Source organism: Branchiostoma belcheri, unplaced genomic scaffold (genome assembly GCF_001625305.1).
Source record: "Branchiostoma belcheri isolate BF01 breed outbred unplaced genomic scaffold, Haploidv18h27 scaffold7, whole genome shotgun sequence".
Taxonomy (NCBI): domain Eukaryota; kingdom Metazoa; phylum Chordata; class Leptocardii; order Amphioxiformes; family Branchiostomatidae; genus Branchiostoma; species Branchiostoma belcheri.
Genome location: NW_017804353.1, coordinates 3,046,838 through 3,067,033, shown reverse-complemented (window position 1 = coordinate 3,067,033; position 20,196 = coordinate 3,046,838). Strand labels below are relative to the sequence as shown.

Here is a 20,196-nt window from a genome sequence, read left to right as displayed (position 1 = left end):
TTCTTTACGACAACTTGTAAACACTTTTAACAGTCGCTGCTGTGTGTATTCACGACTTCTCGTATAAAGTCTGAGCCGCCCAATTAAAATTAGTTGTTGAGGATTACATAACGGAATGCCTCAAGAAACGTGCACTATCGAACGTTTTTGAACGTGAAATTCCTGGTTTGTTGATCAAAAAACTTCATAACCTGTACAGAGTCAAGTGTTTGGGCGAATTGTATATGATGCGCTGTTGCGAGAAAAGTACAAGAATATGTACATGGAGACAATGTTAACAAAGACCGCTCGAGCAATCGTACTGTCCCTTTTATGACGATCTTCGAGAAAATATGTTTCGTAAAATTTATAAAAAATCACCTGACATCATATGAGAAAGAGATGAAAATAGAATTAACTGGCTCTTTAACGAGGGTGTATCTGACCTAGCAACTTTCATTTATCGAGCGTGGGGGAAAAGAAGAAAATACCTGTATTCATAACACATCAACACTTTCTGTGACTTCTGCACGTTTGTTTTCTCTTATTATGTTTGATTTACCTTATGTACTTGTATTTATTTTGCGAACTCTTGGTTCATTATGTACAGATTTGTTTATTTGTATTTACGATCTCCTATGAGTTCACTTATTTGTTCACCAGTATTGTATATAGCATACCTTTATTTGCGTTCATATTTTGTTTGGATTATGTTATCTGTACCTTTGATCGTCTTTTGTTTTTGTATAATTTATTGAATCGGTGTCGTATAAGCCCACACGGGCTGGGCGCGGGATAGCGCACGACACGGAAATAAAGTATCATTCATTCATTCATTCATGCATTCATTCATTCATTCATTCATTCATTCATTCGTAGTTTACAGATATCAGTATCAAGGTTGAAAAAAATAAAATTTGCAGAAAATTGACTTTGTAAACGCAGTTTTATTGTCGTGAAATTGCTTTGAGTGCCTTCAAGCTTAAACTGTTTTCTTTTCCTTGAAGAGAAAATCTCGACGATGGAGGCGAAAGACTGCATGGAGTTGCGGCAAAAGAACTACACGCGGAGCGGCATCTACACCATCACACCTGCCTTCACAGGGGTGGGCGACGGCGGCAAGGGCTTTGATGTCTTCTGTGACATGGACACCGACGGAGGGGGCTGGACGGTAGGACGGTCTTACTTTTTAACACCCTGTAAGACATGGCCGAATATTTTCACTCCTCAAAGAAGTTACATATAATTATGATACGCTCGGATACGTCGTCGAGCTGTATCTATATCTGTACTCCTATAGCCGGTAGAACCGTCCTTCGACGTAAAACACCAACTTTATTCATCAGTGATATCATGGCATCGAGCGTTTATAATGGCAACGACCGTTTACGAGATGGAAAAGCGCAACATGGGAGTCACTTCTGTTAAATTTTGTATGCGGACGCCCACGCCCCGCAATACAGCTAGAAGAAAACAAGCCAAGACACAGACGAACTCTGATTCAACTCTGTCAGGTTCCGCGTCTTCTGCAAAATACCGGCTTCTTAGAAGAAACTCACCAAGATTAGCCCAATAGAATAGTGTCTAAGATCATTTCGGATCCTTTTCCTCACACTAAACTCTTGAACTTTTCAATTAGAAGGTAATAACTTAAAGGCCATTGGCATTTTGCAGGAGAAGACGGTAAATAAAAATGGTTCCAACATGGGAATTACTTAAAGCTGTGTTGCTAGGTATCCTTTAGGTAAATTTTGGCTGTATCCGAAGGCTCTAAAAGGATCATATAATTCGGGTCAACTGGATAAAATACATGTACACTGTACAGTATGGTAAAAATCATTTAATCACCAGCATGTGCTATACATGATGATGTAGCTGTCGGACATAATCAAATTATGTCAGTAACGGCGAGGTCTCATTAGTCAAGGTCGTTGATTTTTCGAGCAGGATGTGGGAGAATCAACCCGAGTTGGACGAGGGAGAAATTCTACCAATTTTTTCGTCACTGTACCCTGCCAGCAAGTAGTTTGGTGACGGGCCAGCGTTGGAGAGGTGTTCCGGCCGGCCCATTTTGTTTGGCACAAGGCTTTAAACTGACAGCCGATTGTTGCAGTCAGTTTTAGATATATTAATTTGAAGTTGATTATAATCCCTAGGGTGCTCTGGGTGGGAGGGCACAGAATATTAGCACCATAGAGAGTTGAATAGGGAGCCAAAACGGTATGTTAACCCAGGGAGGTTATAGTGGGCTACTATATAACCCTCTTGGTTCACCAGGCTAGCCAACAAGTACGGTGTGAAGTTTGTTTAGCCGGGCCCGTGCACGCTATCCTGTGGAGTGTGGTTACTTCCCGGGTCTTCACTAACGAGAACCACTCCTCACTTTGGATGACAAACGAGTTTGCTGAGGGAACCACTGAGGTGTGGCACGTACAGAAGCTCCGTTAGTTCACGTCATGTGGATTGGACCATCTTAAAATCAGCCTACGGTTTACGAGTGATTCTTTTACTGCGTTTAAACAGAAGGCTTCATGTAGAATAAAAGCGCAGTATTACGCGATGGGGCTTATGTTCGCTTCTGATTACCAATTTCGTTGAATTTGGGATGCTGCCTACCTTACAAAAAGAACACGTAGGAAACCGCCTCCACAAGCCCTCTACTCCTGTTTTTCTCTGTCTATAGACACTCTGGTTTTCTACAGACATTCTATCTTCAGCTGCAGATTACACAGTTTTTTCCCCACGTCTTTTTCGTGTATGACTTTCAAGGCCAGAGCAGTGCGCTGACCGACGGAAAGGACCCGCAAGCTTTTTTTTATCCTTCTACAAAAATAACCAGAGAGAAAATAAGTGATCTACCTGTATTGATGAGAGTCATGAAGTTAAAGCTTGATTCATCTTGTATTATGTAATGTTCTACATGGACGGCTAACCTTCCTTTATCAACGTAATGGTCAGAGCCGTGAAGCTGACAGGTTGGTTTCCTGTACACCACACTGTCTCTTTAAACATCCGGCAGCGCTCGGAGAGACCATGCAGGACTTGTTAACCTTTCGGCTCCGGTTGTCGAGAAAATCCTCCATAAACCTGGCCCCCCGCCAGACTGGGCTGCGGACACGCGGACACATCACGCAAGGATAGCCTCCACATAGCCTGGCTGCCAGGCTCATCACACACTAGGCCTAAAGTTAGCAAGCGTGTTGGCTTAGCCTGTGTGAATCGGGGCTTAACTGGGGGCTGTGGTATAATTTCACTGGGGGCGTGTTGGCCCTGGAGCCGAGGAACTGGTCTATGTAGGCCCGCCCTGGAAACAGTCTGGCACCCAGGCTAGCTAGCCGCCTGGCAGCCAGACCATCGTAGGCTCCCTGTATATCTTTACTGTGCTGGGAATACGGTGCCCGCCTGCCTAGGTCCATTGGCCAGAGTTTTTGTACGGGGTCGGTGTCAATTAGTTTGCCTACAATGGACGGCAACAACCAGAAAGGCATGTTGGATCATGGAAAGATCTAGCACCGAAAGAGAACGGTAACCAGCCCGGGGTGCTGCCTTAGCGTAAACCTGGGCTGGCTTAAGGCGGTTACACCGTATAACTGGAACAAATACAGATACAAGTAACATCCGTGTACTACACTTGCTCAGACCACCGATTGCCGTGTTTCTGTTGGGTAAACCACGCTCCCCGCTGTGTTGTCCCCAGTAACAGGCTACCGGGCCTCTCAGCCGGGAGGGCCACAGGTCAAATTCCGGCTGTTCTTGGTCTTGGCCCTCGACTTGCGAGCCGATCAAAAGGGCTTCAGTCCGTCGTGCACTAACCTTTGCGGGATACCTGTTACAGAGCTTGGAAAAGTCGTTGTAATGGCTACCGGTTCTTGTTCGTACATAAGAATGGGCATATAGATCGAGATAAATTCATACGCTATTAATTGGAAAGGGCACAGTTCTAAGGCGGGATGTTAAGCCGTGGCCCACTGTTCGCTGCACTTGTCGAAAAGAGCTAATGGAATTCCCCGGTACAAAGAACCTCTCTGTCACAGTCAGTGGTAGCTCTTCAGTATACGTAAGCTAAACTGGTTCAAGATCAGTGCTTTTTAGATTAGAAATCGACGGAGGCGGCAAATGTACTCCTGTAGCGGACCGTCACTCCGGATCCCCTGGCATGTTATCTGTATATTTAACCCTTTCCAGCCGCTTCCGAAGCCTGGTAGAGGCTATTCTTGTCTATTTGTTCACGTGTTGCTGTTTTCCTGCAGGTGATCCAGCGGCGGATGAACGGGCTGGTGGATTTCCAGCGGGGCTGGGAGTCGTACCGCCAGGGCTTCGGCGACCTGGAGGGCGAGTTCTGGTTAGGTAATTTCCACCTCACTAAAGCTCTGCATACGTAGCTTAGGTGCCATCCTACATGTACATGTAGTTTGCTTACTGGAGCTCCCACGTAGCCTCTACCAGGCTTTTACCTTCGCATATAGTCTGCTCTTACTCAAACAAATTCATATCGGGTCAGACAGGAGTCTAAATCCCTCCTGCTATAGAATTGCAACATGATGTAACCCAGCACTAGTTATCATGGTGACAGACGTCTGGTTCAGGTCATTGACCTTATTGGTTTGGAGAAGAAGAAGAGGAAACAGCAAAAACAATATGTTTTCCTTCGGTAAACATAAGTAGGACATTTACAAACATTAGAGAGATTTATACTGTAAAAGACCCCTGTCTTCCCTTTTGTCTTTAGGCAATGACAAGATCCACCAGATCGCCAGCCAGGGCCGGTACACGCTCTACATAGACATGGAAGACTTTGAGGATGAGACGCGGTACGCCAGGTACGGTCTCTTCCGGATCAAAGGTCAGGATGACAACTTCCGGCTGGAGGTCCAGGACTACGAGGGAGACGCAGGTACACATATAGCCAAATATGGAATGACTGCACTCACGTGACAATGACGTCATTAGCGGCAGCCATGGTGGCTGGTTAAAGAAGAGTCCCAAGTCATTTAGTAAAAGTATTTGATATCTGTCTTCCTTAACTTACCTTTTACCCGTAAATAAAGAGCACTTCTTCTTCTTTCATTTTGAGGCAGCCGCCTTCAACTATCTGAAGATTCTGCTGCCTTTTTGTGTCTAATATGAGATGGGGTTCGCCAGGCCTCCATCCAGGAAAGTCGTGTAAAATGCCTTCCCCAAGGGCAGAAGATCGGTGACTGGCAGGTTTCGAACCCGGGACCTCTTGGTTCCGAGCCGAACACGCTACCTTTACGCCACACGACCCACCAACTATGAATTCTATTTTCATAGAACCACATTGACTTGACTTCTAGTATTCTTTTTCCCCGGCACATTCCAGGAGACGCTCTAGCAGCCGGCCAGCACAACGAAATGACGTTCAGCACCAAGGACAAGGACAACGACGCTTGGCGGCAGGGCTCGTGCGCGTCCCTGTTCGCCGGCGCCTGGTGGTACTACAACTGCCACTGCGCCAACCTGAACGGCCAGTACCTGCGCGGCCAGCACCAGACGCACGGAGACGGAATCAACTGGTGCACGTGGCACGGCTACACCTACTCACTCAAGGGGAGTGTCATGAGGATCAGGCCCGCGTGAGGGGAGGGGGTACAGTGGGGGAGAACCGTTGCTAGGGGTGGGGTGGACAGATTGTTATTGGAAGGTTTGCGTACCTGCTCAAAGGGACTACCCATTTGTGGCCATTTGTATTTAAGATCGACAGGTCTTGGTTCTCCGATATGTAGATAAATAGATAAAAGGGAAGTGTCGAAGGAGATGTAGTTGTCTAAACTCTACCTTATCGTTCTCTGCTTGTGTACATTATGTGTTTATTTGCCATGGATTGAGCCACCATTATACCTCATTGTGCGATTTTAATACTCACATATTCTATGATATATTTGATATACATTCTATATCAATTTCAATTCTTTTTACACCTAGCAAACATAAGTACTAGTAATTAAGAATCCATGTAAATGTAGTAAATTAAAGTAAAATATCATTTTTTATTTGACAGAGGTCTATGAAAGATCGGTAAGTAACATAATATCGGCAAAAGATTTGATAGTGTAAGCGAGTTACTCAAGTAAATTTGTCTATAAAATAAATGGATTTGTTTTAATTCTATAGAGTTATTCCAGTGCAACTGCGTGAACATTCATATAATACATGTACAGCAACAATTTTGAACAATAAAGGTCCGAAAAATATAGTGTGTATCCTTCAATCGTGCGCGTCCTTGGGTGATGTCGGTCGAGCAAACAACCTTTGACACTTATAAAAGGCAAGCGTGCAAAACAGCTGGCCACTCCAAAGTTCAGTACTAGAAACATGGCGGCCGTAGGAAGTACGTGTATGCTGGTGTGTCTGGCGCTCATGTGGCCGAACTCGAATTTGGTGACGTCATCAGCGCCCACACCTGAGGACTGCGTCCCGGGGATGTTCGGTAACCATGGAAACGGCTCGGCGGCGCTGTGGGCCTGCCGGGCGCAGGTGGCACTGCAGCGGAACTGGTTCCCGTCACCCATTGCGGGCCTCTTCAGCTATCAGGTGGGAACGATTCGTTGTACTTAGAAACGAGCTTTATCATTGTTCTGGATAGTCCACGTGTATCCAGATCCTTGCTTTGGCAAAGCTACTGTTCTTTTGACTTGGATACATGGGGACTATCCAGAACCGTGCCAGATCCTAACCGGTAACCCATACAGGCATAGACCTAGATAGACACGGTTGAGGATGCGCATCCCTTCTCAATGTGGTGGACGAGCTGGGTTGGAATGATACTCCAGTTAATGACTTTTCAACATCTGTGTTATAAGAACCTTTTTGAAAATAATGAAGAATTTTTGAAAGTTGTATATTTGCATGCCTTACAAACTTACATGCAAACTCATCATGCTTTTGACACATATTCTTTGTTTTTGCTTAAGGTGTGGAACGGTTTTGACGGTTTCTGGCAGAACGGAGCTGTTCTGGAGACGTTCGCAAACTTCATGCACTACGGAAACCACACCAGGTAACATGGAGCAAATCCCTTTATATAATCAAGATATTAGACCGCTATTTTTTATCACCACCATAGATCAACAGGTGTACATGTATAGGTCACCATCCCATATGCCTTGTATATAGATGTTTCGCCGTTTGGGATCCACAGATATCATGTTAACCATTCTTACATCTTCTCTGTTCACTGTTCCGGAGGGCTCACTTGGGCTGCGTCCTGTCAATTCTCCAATGTTCTCCTCCCATCTGTACGTGTTGAAGTAGACTATTGCATGTAAGCCTCTTTGAAAAAATCGTTTGTTTGTATGGTACAGGTACCAGACGTGTCTGAAGTCGTCCCTGCGGCAGATGTATGACCTGATCCTGGCCTACGCGCCTGCGCCCTCCTATGACGACATGGCGTGGTTCGGGCTCAGCTATCTCAGGATATATGAGGTGTCAAATATAATCTTTACTGTTTTCAATTTTTATCTTCAAAATTCAAAACCTTTGGAACCGCGTTTTACTTCTTCCTTCACTTCCAAACAGCAATTTTGTAGTAAATTCATTGCTGGAAAATCTATAATGTTGCTAACTTTGTAACTAGTACGGACACTATGCATTCCCTGTTGAAATTTTAAGAATCTCTTCCAGGTTCTCGGTGACAAGGACTTCCTGTCCCTAGCTCAGCAGATTCACGACTGGAACTACCAGTACGGATGGGATCATACGGGCACTTGTGGAGGTAAACAACGGGTTTATTTTGTTTTCTGCGATAACCTATGATCGACATAAACGCGAAATATTGAGAAACATTACAAAATATTTAGATGTATTGAAACACGACGAAATTATCTTATATTCAGGAATAATCATTGCTATTCAAGGTTTCACTCATATGATTATCGACATCCTTCTCCATAAAAATTGTTCATTGCACATTTTTAATGCTGGAACTATGTACATTCCATTTCCAGGTGGGTACTGGTTCTACGATAAGAAAACCACCATCACAAATGTGCAGATGTTACAGCTGAGCGCCAAGTTGTACAGGTCAGTCTAGACTTGGTCTATGTAGCTATCCAAAGTGAAATTTCATTTGCCTTGTGATTGTGACGTACGCCTCTGGAATAAATTTAGCTAAATATGCACAATACATTATGATATCTAGTTGTAACCCGAGTTTGTTACTATTGACACAGACACACCGGGAACTCAACATTCCTGGAGAGAATGAAGACGACCTGGAAGTATATACAGAAAAACGGACTGATTGATCAGGAAACGTTCCAGGTAACAAACAAACAAATTCAACAACAGGCGTGGCATTATTTGCCATTAGCAACGGGTCAAATGAATGAATTTTACTTCTCCGTTCATGTGCTTGGTAGTCTAGATCTGTGGCGCCCCACGTCTTTGTTGAGGGATGGCTGTAATGCCCTGATGTAGATGGCCGATTAAGTTTGATTTGCTCCACTATTAACTGCCAAAGTTCTGTCCACTAACAGTTCTTCCGTGTGACATTACAGGTGTCGAACATAGCGACCGACAACTGTACGGGAAACCGTGACTTCAACAAAACCTTCAACAGCGGGGTGCTGGTGGGCGGCCTGGTGGAGATGACTAACATCCTGAACGACACCAGCTACCTGAATCTGGCTCACCGGGTCGCCCAGGCAACCATCTTCTACAACTCTCACCAAGGGGTGCTGGTGGAACGCTGCTGGCCGGAGTGTGACAAGGACGAATATGTTTACAAAGGTACATTGCGTTGATCAAGCATTGATCAAGCATTTGCAAAGGTCTTTTGCTATATACGTGTTTCTATATCACATGTAGATTATATAATTATCTTGTCCGTGATAACGTTTGACATGCGCGTGGTCCGGACCGAGTGATAACTTTGGTTATGTCATACCTGGGCAGCGATTACGTTCGTGTTATAACTAGCGGTATCACACTGGGTTCTTAAGGTTATCACACGGGGTTCGTACTGTTCCATAGCATAATTTGAACGCGCTTCGCGTGCGCGGCTTTCGAACATTAGAATACAGGATTCGGACATTGGAATTCAAGTTCTTACAATGTTTATATCAGATATCAGGGCAGTTGATAAATGATCTTCTACTTCGCCAATATATTCTACAGGAATCTTTGTCCGCCACCTGCGCTACCTCATGGATGTTTCTGATGACATCACCAGGAAGGCCTACAGCGACTGGCTAGATGGCAACATAAAGTCAGTCTTACTTTTCTGTAACAATGGATGCAATTCAACATAGTGCTAGCAAGCAAACATACCAATCAACTAGAAAGGCAAAGGCGTAATGTTTACCTTCACATGGTCTAGCCCAACAAACTACTGCTCTGTTCATTACAGGTGTATTATGAATGTGTCCAACTCAGGTCTGCCCTTCCAGTTGTTACATAATGTAATCCAATATCACAGGTTACAGCACCAGTTACCATGGTCTGGTCCAGGTTATTGACCTTATGAAGAAGAAGAAGAAATAGAGCATAAGCAATGTTTTCTTCCTGGGACGATAAGCATAGTGAGACGAAACTTTATTTCAATGCTTATCTATTGAGCAATAAACCAATTTACCTTGGGCAGGTCTGTGATTTCCAACGCTGTCTGCTGGCCTGAGATGAGGTCCTGTAACATAACCTACCAAGACGGGCCTTCACTGTACAACAAAACTGGACCGGTCTTTGACTTAGAGTGGAGGGGGCCTTTCAACATCTCCAACCCTATGGTAGGTTAACTAATCTGTATTTTCAGTCATACTTAACCTTCTCCCTGCTGTCAGACTCCATAAACAACACAAATTTTGTGCCTAACGAGTGCCTCAGCAGACTGAAAGTTGAAGTATAGATAGCATCCACATTAAATCAATAATAAAGAAAAGGCAATCAGAGATGGCAGACTTCACTCCCATACCTATACTGCTTTGTGACATACTCTACTAGTCCTTGGTTCACTGTGCGCTGAAGCTAGGTGTAAGTGGCTTATTAGCTTCAGTGCTCAGTGAACCAGTCACATTAGCCCTGCTGAAGATGACAGTCATCACTAGACATGTGGTTGTGAAGAAAGAACTTTGCTATTCACTCATTCCCCAACCTAATAAAATTATTTAATGTGATTCATAATCCTCATGTCTTCAGGTCCAGGCAGAGGTGTTTGACCTCCTTGTGGCTAACATCGCGCCTGGGACAACCTGTCACGGGACAGGGTGCACGTACGACCCGCCCGTCCCCCCGCCACGCCACCTGACCTGCGCAGACAAGCCCTGTCCCACGGGACAACCCTGCTGTGAGTATCATAAGAGCTACACCTGCTGTGAAGAGACGCAGAAGTGTGTCAAGGGGGTCTGTACATGAGACTGGGAATGACACTATAATACTATGTAATACAAATGAATAACGCGCCTGGATAAATTTGCTGAATTGTAACATGCTTTAGATAGCAACCGCTATCTTTTATCAGTGACTGAGGATGAGTCTGAGGACAAGTCCTACCAATGTGATGAAGCTATTTATAGGAATAAAATTATGTCAAACATATACATTGAAATGCTTGTACAGTTGCATTTTGCTGTGTCATTTATTGTACATGTCTCTTGCGCTGCGACACGTTATACTTGTACTATAGCCTTCAGACACACATGTAATAATGACAGTCATCATATTATCAAACTAGCAGCCTCTGTGAGGCTGTGGACATTTTAGAGAACCTCATGAGTAGCTATTTTAACATACTTTGAGAATTTCAATGCAAGAAACTGAGGCCTATAACCTCATTGAAGAAATTTAACTTCTCATCATCATCAAAATTATACAGAAAACAGCACAACTTCCTTACAACAGGGTAGTTTTATAGCAAGTCCTTTCAACAAACAATTTAGCTGACAACACAAGAACTTAGTTTCATACCATAGCCAAAACTATACGTAGAAAACACTCCTAACAACAGTGCAGTTCTGTAGCAAGTGCACTTGCACTGGCCAACCACTGGAAGTCTTTGTTACACATACCCTTGCAAGGGGAGTAAATAAGAATTCAAAAGTTTGTGTCCTGTTAGAGATAAGAGTACTCTTTAGAGCCACTCTTTAAGAAGTTGTCAGACTCTTCGTGTCTTCAGTACCCCTCATTGTTGAAGGTGATGCTGGAGTAGTCAGGAAATTTCTTCTTCAGCTTCTCCACAGTGATGGAGTGATCAGCCTGGCCAAAGCCCTGCAGAAACACAGGAGAAAACAGTCAGTTTTTATATTATACTTGCAAGTGTATAATTCTGTTATAACTGTCAAACATTTTGTCACCTGTTTGTACTTTCTGTCCAATCAAGTCTTGTGTTCCAACAATAAAAATAGCCTATGGTTAGTTACCAGAAGAAAATGAAGGCATATGGACCAACAGTAACAAGCCATAGGCAAATGTACAGAATACATTGCACAAATCTGGTTAAAGAACACATAAATAAAGAAACAAATAAGTACATAAAATATTATAGATCCAAAGTTTTCTCTGTCTGAAAGTGACATACAGTGGATTTTCCATAGACATGGATTTTCTTCTCGGCGCTCTCGTGGGTCATCTTGCCGCCCCCTAGCACCTCAGACCGGATCTGCAGTTCATCCAGCACAGGCTTCACTTTGCCATAGATGTGGTCTGGAAGTCAAGCGGTTACAAACATTGTGGGAAACTACAGGTCAGGGACTAAGGGAGTATGGGTGCCTCGGTGTCTGTGTGATATGGACAGGGCAGTGCACAATGCCCTGTGTTTCTGTCTAGAAGTCAAAGATACAAAAATCCTGATCTTCTCTTGTAAATAATTTTTTTCCATAGAGAATTCCAGCATGGAATCCAGTCTTATTGTCTTTAACCTGCTTCCAACAACCAAAGTTACCAAGACTGGAGGCTTGGTAGCAACATTTGGAAGCAGATTAAGCCTAAAAAGACTGGATCCCAGGCTAAGAGAATTTAGGAGAATGCTAAACAATTTCTTTCTGTTTGCAGAATTACAAGAAAAGTTTCAAAATACATTTTTCAAAAATAAGCCTGTGCATTGTGTAACTGTCACATAGACACAAAGGCAGCCCTGAGGTACATATATAAAACATGATCCTACCATGGAGTACCCATACACTAGGATGTTCCTCTGACTCCTGCTATGCTGTATTCTGCCGCCGCCTATACATTCACAGTCAAACCCTAGAGCCTCAATCCCTGGTGCAACTCTGTCATAGATATCGGCTGGAGAAAGGAACAGTGCAAGCTCTTCAAACACACATCACATTCAGGTATCCTCCCATCTCTCCTTTTTTTAAAACATTTTTTCCAGTTAATAACAAAATCTACATATAATGTGGTGCATCTGATTGCGAAGTCCGTAAGAAAGAATTGTGGCCCCAGCAGCAGTTTGTTCTGAATATCATATGATTCAAAAGAACCTGGTACTTGCATATGATAGAACTAAACAGCAGTATATAGATAATGTATTACGGCTTGAAACAACAGTTAAGATAAAATCCAATGCTTCATCTATTTGACAGCTTTTCAAATAAGACTCTTAGATAGAAAATGCAGTTACAATACTGAAACTTATACTGTACTGCTTTCAACAGTTTTAGTTCCTTTGCTTTGCTGTAACAGTGGGGGGTTTATACTAGTAAGTGATACCAACTGATCCGTCTGACGGGTCTAGACCTTTTAGCCTAATGGTTAGAGTGTCAGGGTGTGAACTGGTGCCCTGGGTTGGTGTGGGTTCGACCCCAGCCCTGGGCCAGGAGTGTCTTTCTGTTTGTACTGTACTCCCCCCTTGTTACATTGCCAAGTGTTCTTAATATGAGAGCTATTTAACTTCAAGATGTTTCAAGTGTCGGCTCTTACCGTGGAACTCCGCCCAGGCGAACCCCCTGACGATGTCCTTGCTGACATCACCGGGACCATGGCAGCGGATCAGGATGTACTTGAACTTCCCGTCAGGGTCAATCTCTACATCAGGGATCGCTGGAGGCATTGTGGAGGAAACTTATTAAGTTATTTTACTTAATCTCATCAGCCATGTGTAAAAATACTCAGTTGTGTCATTGATATAAGCCAAGCAATAAAAAAGGCTTATGTCAACTATACTAGACACTTGTAATACATGTTGTAATACATGTGTAAACTAGAAAGGCCAATATTTGCTTTGGAGCAAATACAGCGATGGGTTCACCACATTTTACGACATGGCAGGGAAAGAATGAGAAACACAAGGGAAAACAATGATTTACATTGATATAACTATAATATGAAGTAAAATACAACTAAAACAACAGTTGGATAGCTATTCCCTACTTTATTGGTTAGGATTTTTAATTGCATAATGCAAACTGTTGATTTTCAAAATAAAAAAAAACGTCCATGCCCGGCATTCCAATGCTGGAGCAGGAAAGCTTGAAATACCTACCAAAACACTTGAATACAGACATACTGTCAGTATGGAAATGCTTCTGTGCAGGTGTTAATCAAGTTAAATCCCAACAGCCAATCAGCAAGAAGTATAGAGGAAAGCTGCATGCCTATTGGTTGATGCCCTGCATTCCATTGTCATGACTCATGCCCAAACATGGTAAACAAGGCCACTAACACAGTAATACATTTGCTCTAACACAGCCAAAAAACTCAAATAAAACCATTCTAAAAGCCTGTATCACAATAATTTAAAAAACGCCTAGGGGTATTTGCCCACTGTACCTCCATACCAAATTTCAGGACCTTGGGCCCTAAAATGAAGAAGCTGAATCCATTTAAAAAATGGCAGGAGAAGAAGGAGGAGAAGAAGAAACATCAGAAAAAGCAATATGGTTTCACCACACCACTTCGTGGTGTGGTGAACCCATAATCAGCATAAAGAAGACTGAGGTGATGGTGCAGGATGTTCTAAACCCTCCTGCCATACACATCAATGGCTCTCTACTTGCCGTGACAGATAGGTTCACCTATCTAGGGTCTACTGTTACCAACAACATGTCCCTAGATGTTGAAATAAACACAAGAATTGGGAAAGCAGCCTCTGTTATGAGCAAACTCAACAAGAGAGTTTGGGAAAACAGGAACTTGACAATGAACACCAAACTGAAGGTATACCAGGCTTGCGTGCTAAGTACCCTTCTCTACGGTAGTGAAACATGGACAACATATGCCAAACAGGAAGCAAAGCTGAATGCCTACCACATGAGATGCCTACGCAGGATCTTGGGTATTAAATGGCAGGACAAGGTCTCAAACACCGAGGTCCTCGACAGGTCGAAGTCCAGGACCCTGTTTGCCATGATCAGCGAGCGTCGCCTGAGATGGCTTGGACATGTGCGCCGCATGGGAAAAGGCCGCATTCCCAAGGACCTTCTATATGGCCAGCTTGAAAGCGGTTCACGTCCAGTTGGCCGTCCTCACCTGAGGTACAGAGATGTCTGTAAGAGAGACCTTGCGTCGGCAGGCATCAGCGTGGACTCGTGGGAGGAACTGGCACTCAACCGCTCAGACTGGAAACACGCTGTGAAAGCTGGGGTGAGAGATGCCGACATCACAAGGTCTCAATTGAGAGACCTGCGCCGGCAGAGACCAGCCACTTCCAACACCACCACATTCACCTGTTCAACATGTGGCAGAGTCTGCCACTCACGGATCGGCCTGTTCAGCCACCAGAGACGGTGCCAGACCCCTCCAGTGCCAAGCCCATCGTCTACTCAGACGGAAGGAGGCCGATGTAATACATGGATATGGGGACCAGCCCCTCTAGCGTCATGCCACTTCGCTACATAATGTACTGGTATTCAAACACCAGTTACCATGGTAACTGCCGTCTGGTCGATGTCGTTGACCGACCTTTAATATTCTTGCCTTATTTGCTTGTGAAAAAGAAGAAGGAGAAACTGGACAAAAACAATATTTTCCTTCTTAAGTATGAAAACGGGAAGGGGAACAGAAACCGTGTTTTTCCTTTCGTAATGCTGTCACGTAAACAGACCCCGCCCCCCTAAAAAAAGTCAGAAATTTGAGAAGACCGTCCAGTACCTGCCAACTTGGCCTCTGCCCCTCCCCCCTCAGCGGACATGGTGGAAACTTGGCGGGAGAATGCTGTTCTATTTGCAGACGACAGTTGCCTCAACTCGCACAGAAAGTGCCTGGTACTGTACATGTATATCACAGGAAGAGCACACTTTGCTGCAGCGTTTGTCGAAACAAACGATCTCACAGCACAAAACATCAGCCAGATCACAACCCAACACCGCAACACCATAGATGGCGGGAATCTCGAGAATTTTAGGTCAAAGGGTATCAGGATAGTCCATTTCTGACTGGGGAACAAATATTTGTGAAACAGAAATATCATCGGCAACATGTATCCCTCGAAGTTAAATGTATTCGATAGAATACAGTATTTTGTGAATTTTTGCTACTTTATAGGTGTTGAGAAGCGATTTTTCTTTGAAAAATCCAGATCGGTATCGCTGTCTTAAGACCCCTATTTATTGAGTGGACTCTCCCGAAACTCTACCATACGAAGACATGCCCAGACTAGATGTGACGATGTCTTCTGGGTTGAAGAAAGTTTTGTTCTTCTGTCTTGTCTTCTGTTCAGTGACAGTCTCAGCCCTCCACAAGGAGTTTTCTGAAACATATCTGGACGAAGGTAGGTCAAGCCAGAAACCTTGAAATTATCTGAGACCTTGTATTTAGTCGCTACTCAGAAGTTTAACGTTAGATATTATGATCATGACGCCATACTTGGTGAATTCGCTTGAAGTTTTCACAATAATTATTACTTCCAGAGCACAATGGAAAACAGCTTGTTATTTGATTCATTTGTAAACTTTTGCATAGGACCGATGCTATCAGATATCATAATGCTCCAAAGTTTCCCAGTGTCATATTATTATTATTATTATTTTTGTTTAGAATCTAGAAACAGTTAACGGCAGACACTCTGAGGTTACATTATGTAGCAAGGAGCTGGTCACCATATACATGAATGTGCTTGAGTAATATAAGAAACAAGGGCGGTGTTTAAAAAACACACCGGCGACGTGAGTATTTTAATAATATAATAGTATAAATTTGTAACCCTTTTGATATAGCTTGAGTAAAAGGAATTTTTCTTATAACGGATTGTTGTTTTAGTACTACTAGTATTTTAAAATGTGTGTGTTTTTAACACCGTATTGTATGTAGGAAGTTGTATTGTTTGTTTTTGAGGGTGCTAATATGATGCATGCATCAACGAATGAAATGTGTACCCTGAGCTGTAACTCACATTCGTATGGATTTATGTTTGATTATTTAGGAAGTACGTGAGTAAGGTATAGTTATTAGGAAAGAATGGTATCTGACGCAAGTATTACCAAATAAGGATGAAATTTTTAATAGGTATTGCCATATATGATAGACACGCCACGTGTACACTGAGTGGGTCTCCACCAGAAAGCAGACCGGGCGCTCGTCCAAGGTTCCCCAGATATCTGGCGTCTCCATATTCCACCTAACATGTCTGACTTTCCTCAGCGCCTTCACAAATTCACGGAGGCGTTGAAGGGACTTGTGCAGAGCTACCCCAAGGTCACAGTATGGGACCACAGACGTCTGTGGAGACACAACCCAAACTACTTTGCGCCTGCCGGCCTACACTTGTCCGATCTGGGAAACCTCCAGTATTACAAGAGTGTCCGCGGTGCTTTAGACCGCCAGCTAAAGCACATTTAAAACGTGTTCGCTTGTCCCTTGTGAACCCCTTTCCTTTCTCATTCCGACACAATTTGTGCCCGATTGGCTGGTTTCCCCTTTTCGTTCGCACACGCACGTGGTCTTGGTTTCTTTCACGCAGTTAGGCGTGTTTCGGCCGGGTTTTTGACATGAGACACATGTTAATATATTTGAGACAATCTCTATCCTACATCATGCCTCGCACGTGTTGATACTATGGTTTGTGATACAACAGAATAAAAGGTTGCATATCTCGCCAAACAAGAAATGTCTCTTCTGTTTATTGTGTTAGATTGCACTATATAACTAACGGTGACCTGGCCCGATAAAAGACGTAACGTAAACAACCGGAGCTCAGTCTGACGTAAACCTTCGTGGTGTTCACATCGCGGAGAGCTCCGCTGCGTAATACTTCAATATCTAAGGCCCATTGCCCCCCACACATTCAGAGCAACAAGTATGGCATTGTATAGTAGTGTATACAATAGTGTATATAATTTACGGGCAGTATCCTTGCACCGACAAGCGATACCCCGACCCGTACGGTGAATGTCGGGTCTGGACACCGTGTAGTAACGTAACCGGCATCGCAGTCTCATCAGTGCCCGTGTCCTCTGGCGACACTTACTGAGAGGTTTCCCGGATAACATTTCAATGCACATTGCAGTATTTACGCTATGGGTCACTGAATAAACGAATTATTGGTGATTTCCCTGGATACATGACGAAAATATAGGTATACAAACTATGATACGATCGTGGCCGAGAGCGGAGACCGTTACTTTGCACGGCCGACTTCGGTACAACACAGTCAATGCTCCGCTCGGAACGCCACAGACACAAATAATTTCTAAACTGTCGGTAACATAAATATCGTCATATACACATCCCTAGTAGATACTCTGGTTAGTCTGGGTAAAGGATAACAATTACTATGAGTAGGTCGCGCCCGTTGAGATAACGTTGGAATATAATATGGCTCCATCTTCAGATGATTTTTTACACAGAATTACTAGAAAATCTGTTCCATGTATCTGCTTGGAGATTGTGTCGGTCGGATCTTACTGTTTACGAGGTCTCCAAGCAGATGTTCGGGGGAGGGTATAGTTGGGGTTGTCCCTTTCTCTATATCTGCTCCATTGTTTGATCTTCAGATGATTTTTTACACAGAATTACTAGAAAATCTGTTCCATGTATCTGCTTGGAGATTGTGTCGGTCGGATCTTACTGTTTACGAGGTCTCCAAGCAGATGTTCGGGGGAGGGTATAGTTGGGGTTGTCCCTTTCTCTGTATCTGTTCCATTGTTTGATATTCGAGTGAATGCTTACAGACTTACTGAAAATTAGTAAAACAAACATTAGGTCCCTGTATCTACTTGGAAATTGTATTGGTCGGATTTTACTGTGTGCGAAATCTCCAAGCAGATGTTCAGGGCATAGTTGTAGAGAAAAAATGAACACGCTACACAACATTATGATACAGTAAATGAAATAAAATATGGTTATACCTCTCTCACAAGCAAACTAAGATGACTTTGTATAAAACATTCTTTCATAAGATAATCGTGCAGAAGACTAGCTATTCTCTCTTTTTTTTTTAAATATTTACATATCACCTTTTTCCAAAACTGTAGGACATGTAGGATGGCACATGCTTTTCTGTCATTCCGTGAGTTTGGAAGCTAAAGGCCCTTTGCCCTGCAAAACAGCCTAGGGTTTTTGCTGTAAACCGGAAGGGAGACTATTTCCCAGTAAGTCCGTCGCGACAGTTGCCATAGCAACAAACCTATCTGTCTGGCTGACCACCTCTGGGTGCAGTGGGTGGTCCGTGCACGAGGCACCATAGATTCATTCAGTCGGTCGCCAGCTACCCGCGAGGACGTACTAAACTTTCGTTGTACCAACTGACAAACTATTTGACTTATTTGAGCTCATTTGCCGTATCAACAATACTTACAACTGGACCCCTGAACGTATTCAACTAACGCTTCTACTGTTAGACGAGATGAGCCCGCAGACGAGGCCGTACCCGCGTGGCCGTACCCCGGACCACTGAGAACAACTGCTCTCCTCTCCACCAGCGATAACAGACTCCCAAAACGGTGAGTTCATACGTGCTTTTATTTAGGGCACACTTTTAAACAGGAGCGTTGACAGGTATCATATACAATTATGGTAGGATCCGGAGTGTATTTTATGTATAGAACCTTCCGTGTTTGGAGTCCTGATGACGACTTCACATTTCGGATCGTTCATCTTATATAGCAGACTTTATAGACGACTTACATTCTCCCCTGTAACCACCCGGCCTGTTCAGTGGTTGTTTTGTGTGACTTTGATTGTGAAACGTGTCAATGTTTGCGCTGGACATATCAGCCTTGTTTACAGCTGAATAATTTCTACGTTTCTTTGACTTGAATATGAATGTACACCTTGTTAATTTTGTAGGGCTGGACTACTTTAGTGTTTCCCACAATAATCTGCCTTTGATGTCCATTGCAATGTGTGTGGGGGCATTCTAGACAGATAAGCCAAACTTGTCTTATCGCCCATGCCCTCGATAAACTGAAACCGTCCTGCTTGTGGAAAAGGACGCGAGGAGAGAGCACATGGATGCTCTGATTGGTCAATTCCGGAAAAGTTTGAGCGTGGCCCGTGCGATACAAACAAGGAAACCCCGTTCGGTACAAACGGAGAATTCCCCGTGCACTGGTCAACGTAAACCTAGCGGGCGAGGATCGGCTTTCGTGTCCGGCATAAATTTCCTTATGGCCCACATGGCGACATAGAACTATTTTCACGGCCAATGCAAGGCATGCGGCGTGTGAGATTCTGAAACACGTGGTATCTGGATGTCTGGGAGAAGCAGGGCTGCCATTGGTCGAATTAGGTGTCAAGCTTGTTGCTGGGCAGGGCCAAAAATAGTTTATACTAAACAAACTTCAGATTTTAGTAGCCGAGTCCTAAGGCTCAATGAGAAGCGAAATCTTCAAATAGGAAACGAAGCTACCTTCTTGCCAAAATAAGGAAGCCACTTCTTAACATATTTACAGGTAAAGAAGTAAGGTTATAAGCGTTTGTTTCCTCCTTTTCGGTTCCTGCGATAATGACACGAGGCTAATCACCGCTGTTTCCCTACAGTTGCCCAGGCCGGCGGGCGTGGAGATACGTAGCCCCTTTGCCTTCTCTCAACCAGGGATACAGACATAAAAAAAGGTGAGTTCATGCGTACTTTTATCCATAATTCTACAGGGTGTGGATGTTTGGTAACGTCGGCCAGTTTTGGCTAAGTTAATTTATGAAGCGCGACTGCTACTTATGCAGTTAACAGCTAATGTGTTATGTCAAGTGTACTTTTGACGCACATTCTATATCAGCCTTGTCTTCAATTGTTTTCTACGTTTCGATGACTTGTTTAGGAAATGTACACCTTGTTTTGAAGACTCATTTCAAACCGCTACCATTTGCTGTGACGTTCGCACCACG

General features: G+C 43.7%; 4 protein-coding genes across 5 annotated transcripts in view; 3 read left to right on the top strand and 1 right to left on the bottom strand.

The window, feature by feature from the left end:
- Window positions 1-941: 941 nt before the first annotated feature.
- LOC109484358 (fibrinogen C domain-containing protein 1-like) lies at window positions 942-5,577 on the top strand. The gene is made up of 4 exons (XM_019787611.1): window positions 942-1,150; window positions 4,230-4,326; window positions 4,709-4,873; window positions 5,321-5,577. The coding sequence occupies exons 1-4, from the start codon at window positions 1,001-1,003 to the stop codon at window positions 5,575-5,577; spliced, it is 669 nt and encodes a 222-aa protein (XP_019643170.1). The 5' UTR covers window positions 942-1,000.
- A 735-nt stretch (window positions 5,578-6,312) lies between these two features.
- On the top strand, window positions 6,313-10,347 carry LOC109484357. The gene is made up of 10 exons (XM_019787610.1): window positions 6,313-6,531; window positions 6,912-6,997; window positions 7,302-7,422; window positions 7,621-7,711; window positions 7,944-8,019; window positions 8,169-8,259; window positions 8,496-8,727; window positions 9,115-9,205; window positions 9,581-9,722; window positions 10,132-10,347. Exons 1-10 carry the CDS (start codon window positions 6,313-6,315, stop codon window positions 10,345-10,347), a joined length of 1,365 nt encoding a protein of 454 aa, XP_019643169.1.
- Window positions 10,348-10,631: 284 nt separating this feature from the next.
- Window positions 10,632-15,278, bottom strand: LOC109484605 (14 kDa phosphohistidine phosphatase-like). Of its 2 annotated transcripts, none has more exons than XM_019787948.1 (4): window positions 15,025-15,278; window positions 12,856-12,975; window positions 11,510-11,634; window positions 10,632-11,199 (listed from the first exon to the last, which is right to left on the bottom strand). In XM_019787948.1, the coding sequence occupies exons 1-4, from the start codon at window positions 15,248-15,250 to the stop codon at window positions 11,104-11,106; spliced, it is 567 nt and encodes a 188-aa protein (XP_019643507.1). In that variant the 5' UTR covers window positions 15,251-15,278; the 3' UTR covers window positions 10,632-11,103. The 2 variants fall into 2 exon arrangements, with proteins under 2 accessions (XP_019643507.1, XP_019643506.1); XM_019787947.1 differs by lacking the exon at window positions 11,510-11,634 and adding an exon at window positions 12,095-12,219 and having other exon boundaries at window positions 10,640-11,199.
- Window positions 15,279-15,503: 225 nt separating this feature from the next.
- The window catches only part of LOC109484356, a 7,680-nt gene continuing 2,987 nt past the window's right edge, over window positions 15,504-20,196 (top strand). Inside the window, exon 1 of the mRNA XM_019787609.1 lies at window positions 15,504-15,643. Within this exon, the coding sequence (XP_019643168.1) occupies window positions 15,520-15,643 (124 nt within the window). The 5' untranslated portion in view covers window positions 15,504-15,519. The remainder of the gene's footprint in view (window positions 15,644-20,196) is intronic.

Excerpts from the sequence above, each read along its gene's own strand:
- LOC109484358 (XM_019787611.1), top strand. The coding sequence starts at position 1,001 with ATGGAGGCGAAAGACTGCATGGAGTTGCGGCAAAAGAACTACACGCGG. Across the intron at positions 1,151-4,229 it reads CCGACGGAGGGGGCTGGACG|GTGATCCAGCGGCGGATGAA; the intron begins GTAGGACGGTCT and ends GTTTTCCTGCAG. Across the intron at positions 4,874-5,320 it reads GGACTACGAGGGAGACGCAG|GAGACGCTCTAGCAGCCGGC; the intron begins GTACACATATAG and ends GGCACATTCCAG.
- LOC109484357 (XM_019787610.1), top strand. The coding sequence starts at position 6,313 with ATGGCGGCCGTAGGAAGTACGTGTATGCTGGTGTGTCTGGCGCTCATG. Across the intron at positions 6,532-6,911 it reads CGGGCCTCTTCAGCTATCAG|GTGTGGAACGGTTTTGACGG; the intron begins GTGGGAACGATT and ends TTTTTGCTTAAG. Across the intron at positions 9,723-10,131 it reads TCAACATCTCCAACCCTATG|GTCCAGGCAGAGGTGTTTGA; the intron begins GTAGGTTAACTA and ends TCATGTCTTCAG.
- LOC109484605 (XM_019787948.1), bottom strand. The coding sequence starts at position 15,250 with ATGGTGTTGCGGTGTTGGGTTGTGATCTGGCTGATGTTTTGTGCTGTG. Across the intron at positions 11,635-12,855 it reads CGCCTGGGCGGAGTTCCACG|ACCACATCTATGGCAAAGTG; the intron begins GTAAGAGCCGAC and ends CTTGACTTCCAG. Across the intron at positions 11,200-11,509 it reads ATGTCTATGGAAAATCCACT|GGCTTTGGCCAGGCTGATCA; the intron begins GTATGTCACTTT and ends GTGTTTCTGCAG.